General features: G+C 59.1%; 1 protein-coding gene across 1 annotated transcript in view; it reads right to left on the reverse strand.

The window, feature by feature from the left end:
- Window positions 1–214: 214 nt before the first annotated feature.
- Window positions 215–8,983, reverse strand: part of HK2 (hexokinase 2) — a 16,637-nt gene continuing 7,868 nt past the window's right edge. Inside the window, exons 3-16 of the mRNA XM_009708023.1 lie at window positions 7,795–7,890; window positions 7,551–7,650; window positions 7,119–7,302; window positions 6,372–6,527; window positions 5,979–6,212; window positions 5,456–5,760; window positions 4,807–4,955; window positions 3,929–4,048; window positions 3,505–3,600; window positions 2,913–3,012; window positions 2,574–2,757; window positions 2,116–2,271; window positions 1,384–1,617; window positions 215–455 (exon numbers count right to left, since the gene is read on the reverse strand). Coding sequence (XP_009706325.1) covers window positions 311–455; window positions 1,384–1,617; window positions 2,116–2,271; window positions 2,574–2,757; window positions 2,913–3,012; window positions 3,505–3,600; window positions 3,929–4,048; window positions 4,807–4,955; window positions 5,456–5,760; window positions 5,979–6,212; window positions 6,372–6,527; window positions 7,119–7,302; window positions 7,551–7,650; window positions 7,795–7,890 — 2,259 coding nt within the window. The 3' untranslated portion in view covers window positions 215–310. The remainder of the gene's footprint in view (window positions 456–1,383; window positions 1,618–2,115; window positions 2,272–2,573; window positions 2,758–2,912; window positions 3,013–3,504; window positions 3,601–3,928; window positions 4,049–4,806; window positions 4,956–5,455; window positions 5,761–5,978; window positions 6,213–6,371; window positions 6,528–7,118; window positions 7,303–7,550; window positions 7,651–7,794; window positions 7,891–8,983) is intronic.

Genomic DNA, 8,983 nt, shown 5'->3' on the forward strand with positions numbered 1-8,983 from the left:
GCAAGCAGGACAGGTCCAGCTCTAACTGGAAACGTAGGTAGACAGCCAAAAGACACTTTTAGCTTTACTCGAGACGCGGTTTTTATGGCATGCAATAAAACTCCTAAGACAACTCTTTCTACAAAGCACACAGCATCTCCAGTCCCACTGGTGGTTATCTCGAGAGAACAAGTAAAGCTAAGAGTCTGCTTGCAAGGGGAGGCCACGTGTGTGTGTGTGTGTGTGTACGGAGGGAGGGAGGGAGCAGGGGACCGGGTGGGGAGAAATCCTGTTTTGCTGAAACCCAGCTCTTCGGCAAACCTCCTTCCTTCTATCGCTGGCCGGCCTCCCGGATCCGGCAGGCCACCGCCGTCACCAGCGCTGCGCCCTTGCCGCTGCCGTCTTCCGACTGGAGGAAGGTCACTTCGCACTTCGGAGACAACTGCTTCACCGTTTCGTGCATGACGGCGGAGAAGCTGTAGGGCACACGGAGAGGGGTGGTGGGGGGGTGGGAAGGAAGAGATGCTGATTTACCTCGCCGTGGGCTGAAGGTGCCGGCCCCACGAGGAACGAACCACTTGGCACCTCTCGTCACAGCTGCCTTCAGCAGAGCCTCAAGCAGCGCCACAGACACAGAGAGGGATGGAGAGAGGGCTGCCGGGTACGGGAAAGCGCGAATCTCCGTGCTTCGGCCCAAATCCGTGGTGAACACAACCGAATCATGCTCTCCCATCACTCAGGGGAGTGGTCCCTCACCTACTCCCACCAAGCCCTGAGAGCACAAATAAACCTTAATCCCCCTGACCAGCCTCACCTGGGGGGAATCTTCAGAGCCCCCCCTCTGCCCACGGGCCCCTGAGCCCTACCTAAGCTCAGCCCTCTGCATTTAGTCCCCGCCTGGGCAACGTTGTCCTAGCAGCACCAGCCTCTGGCTCAAGCGTAGTTGAATTTCTTTTTTTTTTTTCCACCCCCTGTTCTCTCTTGCTTGGCTGCGGGCGTTCTTGGAACCAGATCACAGACTGACTTCTTGATTTAGACCTGCCTCATCCCCATGACTTTGCCTGATGATCTGGACTCCTGGTTGAACCCGGTCACCATCTCTAGGTCAACCTGGCCTCAGGTACTGTGGGACTGGGTGCTGGCTGGTGCCAGGTCCCTGCTCCGATACCTGTCTTGGCAGCCCATCCTTTAGGGAGCAGCTGGTTCTTGCCGTGCCTTGACAGAGTTTAGCTCAGTAGTGAGCTACCGGCAGCCCTTGAGACCCTAAAACACCTCTCCTCCTCTCCAACTACCCCATGAAGCTTTCCACGCTGGCTCTTACTTAGCCCCCCGTCAGCCCAAGACGAGCAGATGCGCCGGCGTGAGCCTCCTTGGGGAACAACCACACACCACCGAGCAACTCACTGAGGGTGCAGCTTGTAGAGCGTCCCGTCCACCCCGACCGTGATCTTGAGGAAATCCAGCCCGCGGTTCTCCCGGATCTTATCCACCACGGCTGCCATGCCGGCCCCGCAGAGCTGAGCTGCCCGCCGGGCCACCACCGTGCACACCTCCTTCACGATGATGCTGTCGTCGCATGTGGTCTCCAGGCCGAGGTGCTGGAGGATGGAGCGGACTTGGAGCAGGGCCAGGCAGTCGCTGGGGAGGACACAAGGGCCGGGCAGCGTTAGGAGATGGAGCAACTTGGGATACCTGGCTTTGCCTTTCTTATCTACGTCCTGCAGAGCCCAGGGACTTGCGGCTTGGGTGACGCCGACGGGGGGGACTCTACAGCTTCCCTCCCACCTCAGCTTTCAGATCGGGATGCGGGCTCGCACCCTAACCAGTGAGGCTATTTCAGGACTTGGAGGATGACAGCTATTTAACCTGTGGCCCCTCTCTGTCCCGGGCAGGGGAAAAAGAGGCGTCTGTGTTGCCAACCCCAGACAGTTTCCTCGCCTCTTGACACCGGCGCTGTCGGAACCACGTGGATTTTGCTGACTTACCCGCGCCACGCTGCCCTATGTCATCCTGGCTCCAGACTGAGCGCTTGGGACTTCCCACAAGCCCTGGGAACGCTGTCCCCAAACTCCGTCTCTGCTCTGATCTGCAGCTGTAAGGCCAGAGGTGGTGCCCGTCCTGCCTGCTGGACCTCACCTTTCTATCTGGGACAGGAACTTGGTCTCAAAGATCCCTCTGGTCTTCAGCCTCTCGGAGATCCGTCCCCGGAAGAGCAGCCCTCGCTTGGTGAAATCCATCAGGATGTTTCGGACGATCTCCCCCAGGTACATCCCACTGATCATCTTCTCAAACCTGGGAAGGAGAGGGCAAGGCTGGACATCAGGACAGGAAGGGACACTGGGTCTGGATCGGGATCCCAGCTCTGCCAGGTGCCTCTGACACAACCCCCTGGCCTGACACCCTGGGGCAGGTCCAGCAGCACGGTCCCCACCCTGCGGGCAGGGGACACGGGACACGTCGGTGTGTGGCAAAGCCGGGCTCTGCCCTGCTCGTCATCCCCTGATGCTCCACCAAGAGGCTGGTGGGACACCACTGAACTGGTCACCCGGCCTCATCGGGGGGTCCCTTCCCAGCCCCCCAAAGCCACCACGCACCTTTGCTTCCCAGGGTTGAGAGACAGCTCATCCACCGCCAAGTCAAACTCGGTCCGTATGTCATCCAGGCACCCGCTGTCGCCAAACGCCCCCCACTCCATGTTGACGCACATCCTGCCCTCCTCCCCTTCCACCAGCTCCACGTTCCTCATCTCCTCCATGTAACAGGCGTTGCTGCCTGTGCCTGCGGAGAGAAGCATCTTTCAACGGGGCTGTCGGGGAGGCAGGGCACGTACAGAAGATAAAAGCCCTCGGAAGCTTTCTGAAGCCAGGAGCACCCATGGGGCAGGTATTGGGACCACGGGCAGAGGAACTCCGTAGGAAAGTTTCAGTCCTCACCAACTATCAGCCCAACTTCACAATACGGATCTTCGTAGCCACAGGCCATCATGGTGCCAACCGTGTCATTTACCACCGCGACCACGTCCAGGTCGAATTCCTGCAGAGGGATGGGATTGCGTGGGTTATTCCTGGAGGACACAGCTTGCTACCTCTGCTCCTACAAGTGGGAAAGGACCTATCCGCTGAGCGTGGGAGTCCTCCAGGCACCCACGGACCTCCTGCAGCCCCCACGTGTCTGCAGGTGGATGCTCAGACCTCAGGACACAACCGCAGCGGAGCGGGGACAGCGCTGCCAGGAACAGCCCCCAGGGCAGGAGCTTTGGGTGGTCTGCACTGAGGAAAGGGGCACGGTGTCTCCCGAACTCGCGGCGAGACAAGTCTGTTCCAGCCCTGGCCAGAAGCCAGCTCTTAGCTCCAGGGTCTGAAAAATCCAACCTCTAGTGATGACTAAGGGTGGCTGTTAAAATCCAGACACTCATTAGCCCTGCGCTCGGCCCATTAATTTGCTTTACAGGCCAATTAAAGATGCCAAAACCAGCTGGGATGCGGGAGCAAGCAGCCGGCTTCTCACAGCTCTGTGGACACTCGCCTCTCTCCTGTGAATTGCCTCCTTCAGCAGGTTCACCACATCTTCTCCTTCACAGCCCGTCGCCTTGAAACCTTTTGTCCACTTCAGGAGAATCGCCTGTTGTGGAAATATCCCACGGTAAATCGCCCGGGCGGCTGGGCGGGAGGGACAGCAGCTCCCGGTGAGCTCTGCCCGGCACGCGGAGGATGGAGGATGCCTCAGCCGGGCTGTGTCCGGAGCTCAAGGGATCTGCCCTTGCTTTGATGCGACAAGGGGGCTTTTCCGAAGCACCGGCAGCCCCGAGCTCCTGCCTTCCCCCTCCCTCGGGTCTCTCTCTGACCTGCCACGTGGTCATTGATGCAGGGACGCAGCGTTTTCCAGCGCTTTGGCTTTTCAGCCAGCCCTGGGTACCGGACATGTACGCTACCAGGTGGGTTGGGGTTACCTCATCCAGGTTGTTCTGCTGGCAAGGGAAGGAGAATGTGAATCCCAGCGGGAGCGATACGCCCTTCATTCCCATGTATTCCAGGAAGTCGGAGATGCAGTGGACGATGTGGTCGAAGAGCTGGGTGCGCAAAGCCGAAAGGAGAAGTTACCATCACAGCAAGAAACTGAGCCGGGTGCCAGCCTGCCCGACTGTCTGGAGGTGCTGGTCCCTTCCCAAGCCGACGGGGCTTTGAACAGGCCAGGACGCTGCTCAGCTGCGATATGAGGTGAGCACGCCCAAAACAGCTCCTTTTTCATCCTCTTCCCCACCGACAATGCGGTCATATCACTCTGAGACCTCCACCTTGTAGGTCCCGTACGGCACCCAGAAGGGATGGAGGGGCTGGTGGGGGTGACGCGGGAATCGGGTCCCTCTGCAAGGTATCCGTGGAGCCCGTCTGCTAGAAATGCTCCCAGTCCCCAAGCACTGCCTGGAGTGGTTTGCAAAACTCTTTCCACCCGCAAGTAAGCCTCTGGAGACATCTCTTACTGCTTGTGTTGTGGTTTCTCTAGCTGGGAAACGGGGATGGTGCTTATCTGCCCTTGTGGGGTGTGTGGGATTCAGGGAGGTTCAGTGATGCCTGGGAATAACACAATTTCTAACCTAAAAACCAGTCTCAAGCTTCCTCAAGCACACTTCAAACTCCAGAGCCTCGGGCAGAACTCGCTGCTCTGAAGGCAGGAGGGCACCGGCCTCCTCCGCTCCTGGCTTTGCACCCTGGGGAGCAGAGCAAGGCAAAACCAGCTCCCGTGGTCAGCCAGCCCTACCGCCTGCCGCTTCTGCTACCGCCCCGGGGAAGATGCCCCAGTTCTCCGCCTCCGGCTGCCCATCCTCACCTCTTCTCCCGTCCCCTGCATGATCTCCACCGGGATGGAGTAGATCTTGTTGTGCATCTCGACGCCGCGCCTCATCCCGTTCCTCACGCGCACCAGCAGCACACGGAAATTGGTCCCTCCCAGGTCCAGGGCGAGGAAATCTCCTTTTTCTGAAAGCCGGGAGAGAATCGTGAGATGAGAGATCCCGACAAGGGGCATGCCGAACGTGGCACAAAGCTGATCCGAATTTGCCCCCTTCCTGGGAGAGGACCAGAAACCAAGACGTGGCTGGGAATGGAGAAAAGGCGATGGAGAGGTTTGCTCCAGCCTTGGGGAGATCGCGGGGCGTCAAGCCAAGGGGCAGGCGCACACCCAAACCACCGACAGAGCTGGGAGCCCAACCCAGGACAATGGTGGTGAGAAACCTGCGGCGTCAAAAACCGCAGTGAAAGCCAGGCTTTGTGTTAAGGCAAGTGCAGAACGTCCTGGAGGCTCAGCCGCTTTTCCCAGTATCATACTGGAGGTTAAAAAGCTTTGCGCCGCTCCCACCACGAAGAAGGAACCGGCCGTGGCGAAGGTCCCAGCCCTTCCCTAAGCGGTGCCGATGTCGGGAGCAGCGATGCTGGCTCTTTGCCCTGCGCAGGACGTAGGTGGGCTTATGGTACATCACCTGTCCCGTCTGGAGTTGAGCACACGTAGGTGGGCAGCATTTTCACCGTCGCCTCTGCGTGCGTCTCCTTGCCCAGCCCCTTCTCCATCTCTGTCCTCATCCTTTGCTTCACCTCCAGGAGCTGCTCGTGGCTCAGCTTGAGTGCCTCCAAAATCTTCTGCCGCGCCTTGTGCTGGGCGGCCAGTCTGTAGGCCACCGCCGTCACCATGGCCGCCCCTTTGCCGCTTCCATCCTCTGACCTCACGAAACGGATCTCGCAGTCCGGCAGCAGCTTCCGCACCGTCTTATGGAGGCGCCGGGCAAAGCTGCGGGGGAGGAAAGAGGACCTGAGTACATCACCACGGGTGATGCGACCCTCTGGGGTTGTGAATGACTGGGGCCCCTTTGGGATCCAAACGGAGGTGCCCAGGGGAGTATTTGGAGATGCTCTGCTTGTGCCAAGCTTTATCCACTGCTGGCCGGAACAGATCTGCATTCTCTCACCCTCTGTCCCCACCAGCCTTGCCTATCCTCACGGACTCACTGAGGATGCTTCTTGTAGACGGAGCCATCCACGCCGACCGTGGACCGCAGCCGGTCCACCCCCTTGTTCTCCTTGATGCGCCGCAGCACGGCGGCCAGGGTGGCCCCGCACAGGTTGGCCGAGCGGGTGGAGACGATCTGGCAGATGCGGTGTGTGGCCACGCAGTCTTCATGAGATGGCTCCAGGCCCAGCTTGGTGAGGATCTCATGGGCTTTCTGCAGCCCTTCTTTCTCCCTGAGCATCAAAGAACAAAAAAAAAAGGATTCGTGGCTGGAAATCCAACTTTTGCCATCTGAAGCGTCCTGGTTTGCTCTGTGGTGGGTCCTGTTTTCCCCCAGCACAGGTGTCAGGAGATGGGCTGGGACCCCAGGAAACCCTCCGGACCCTACTTACTTCTCAATAGCGGAGACGTATCTGGTCTCAAAGTGGCTGGTAGCGAGCAGATCTGGTGTGAGCCTTCCTCCAAACAAGAGCCCTTCCTTGGCCATCTTCACCAGGATGAGTCTGACCAGCTCTCCCATGTACATCCCGCTGATCATCTTCTCAAACCTGCCGACGGGGGAAGCACAAGGTGTTTGTTTGGCTGCGTGGGGGGCCACAGGTCGACCTTAAAAACACCCGGCAGCCTTCCGGGCCCAAATGCAATCTAGGTAATCTCTTCCCAGAGTAGTTTATCCGACCGCTGAGAAAACAAAGCCACGTTGACATAACCGTCATCCTGCAGGGAGAACTTAGGGCTGCCTGAAGGGGGTCCGTCAGTTTGCGGAGATCCCCCAAATCCCACCCATGCTGCCAGAAGCCATCTGGGGAACGGGAGATCTGTACGACTTGGATGTGGACATTAGGTGGTGGTGTCGGCCTTGGCTGGCGGATAACCCCATGGGCCGGGAAGAGAAACGGCAACCAACCCATTCAAGTGAAAGGCGGATGAGGGAAGCGGGTGCGGAGTGGTTCAGCTGGGCGTACCAACCCAAATTTGTGATAGAGCCCCTATTTGCATTGGTGTAGCTGGCACGGCGGAGGACGTGGTGACCTAGTTAACTAGGATGACCTCTTTGGTCCCAGTAATGCCAGCACAATGAGAGGACGGACAATGCAGAGCAAACCCCGAGCCTGAGCCGAAGCCAAGAATCTGCTTACAATTGTTTGCCAGGGTTGAGCGAGCCCATGTCTATCTCGCGGTCGAACTCGGTCTGGATGTCGTTGAGCACGCCGTCGTCACCGAAGGCCCCCCACTCCATGTTGATGCACATCCGACCCTCGTCCCCTTCCACCAGGTCAATGTGCCTCATCTCCTCCATGTAACAGGCGTTGGTACCGGTACCTGAACCAAGAGCGGGGACGCGGTGAGAGGGGGTGCTGCCTTTCCCTTATCCCCCATGAGTAGCAACAGCCGAACGCGCCACAGAAAGCAAAGATGGGAGAAAACCGACATTGGGCAATGCTAGATTTCTAACATCACTATCACCTTTCTTTTTCCCCCAAAAGACCCCGAAACCTGCAAGAACCGTGATCTCCTCCTGGAGTTCATGGAGAGATGGACCCCAACCCCCCGGCCTTGCTGCAGCTCACCGACAATGAGGCCAACTTCACAGTTATGATCGTCGTAGCCGCAGGTCATCATGGTCCCAACGGTGTCATTCACCACGGCCACGATGTCAATGTCAAAGTCCTGAGATGGTGGAGAGGAGAGACGTGGGGTCAGCGTGGCCAAAACATCTCGGCTGTCGCAGGGGAGCCAAGGTGCGGAGCCCCCCGTACCCTGTTCCAGGGATCCCACCACCCCAGGAGGTGAGACGCCTGCCCAGCCTCTTACCCCTCTTTTCTTGATGGCCTTGCGCAGCATCGACACCACGTCTTTCCCCTCCACGCTGCTGCATTTGAATCCCTTTGTCCACGTAAGGAGGATGCTCTACGGAGAAACAGCAAGAAGGAATGCTCGGAGGACCGAGCCACCAAGCCACGTGTCTCAAGGGCTGCCCGGTGCCAGGCGAGGGCCGGATGGACCCGCAGCCCCGCAGGGCAGTCCCTCCCCGTTATCAGCTTGCGAGCTGCGGTATCAGCAGTGATTTCCACGTCTCTGCGCAGATAAAGTTTATGGCCGCAAAATAGCACGCGAGTCGCTGGTCGCTCCCGCAAGGCAGGAGGGAATGCGATTCCCGTGACTGGGTTTTATGGAGCCCTGGAGCAAAACCTGTTCCTAAGCCTCCAGAGAGCTCCGTGACCCACCCCTGTGGGACGGGGGTCTCGCCATCCCCCACAGCCAGAGGCACGAGGTGCGTCCCCACCCAGCAGAGCCATCGCAGTCGCCGGGCCAGAGCCCTGCGGGAAGGGAAAGGACTTGATTGCCTCTGAAATCCCCAAAGCCCCAGGGGCCTCAGCAAGGCAAACGCCTGCCCTGCCTTACAGATAGGGAAACTGAGGCACGGATAGAAGCAAACTGGACAAGGTCACTGGGAACAGATGCTTCCTCTCCCGACTTCCTTTTTTGATTTGGTTTTGGTTTTTCTTTTTCCTTTTTACAGCCCCCCGCACCTACCACGAGGAAAGCGTTAATCTTCCTCATTACTTCTGCTGAATCGCTTAGGCACAAGATCACAACCCGCCCCATCCCCGGTACAAAATGCACCGCGTTCCCTGCCGCGGAGGACGTGCTGGATCGCCGGCGCACCATGGAGCCGCCCTCCTTTCCGATCCCGCCTGGGAAGCCGGGTGAGATAAGGGCAAGGAAAGCATCAGCCCCCCACTCCCCCCCCCAAGAGCGAGAGCCGTGGGTGGCAGGCGAGGGGCCACGTGCCTCGGCTGGGCTCTGCTCGCCGAGATGTTTGGTCTCCCGGCGAGGTCACCAGCTCCCGGCAAAGAGCCGGTGCAGCTGAGCGGAGCTGACAGCCATCGATTCCCGGCTGCCCGGAGCACGGCGAGCAGCCGGGGCGGGTGACAGCCCCCCTCCCTGCGCCGGCTGCGTGATGGGGGATGTGATGCTCGGCACGTCTGTGTCTGGGCAG

The sequence above is a fragment of the Cariama cristata genome, unplaced genomic scaffold (genome assembly GCF_000690535.1).
Source record: "Cariama cristata isolate BGI_N322 unplaced genomic scaffold, ASM69053v1 scaffold24609, whole genome shotgun sequence".
NCBI lineage: Eukaryota > Metazoa > Chordata > Aves > Cariamiformes > Cariamidae > Cariama > Cariama cristata.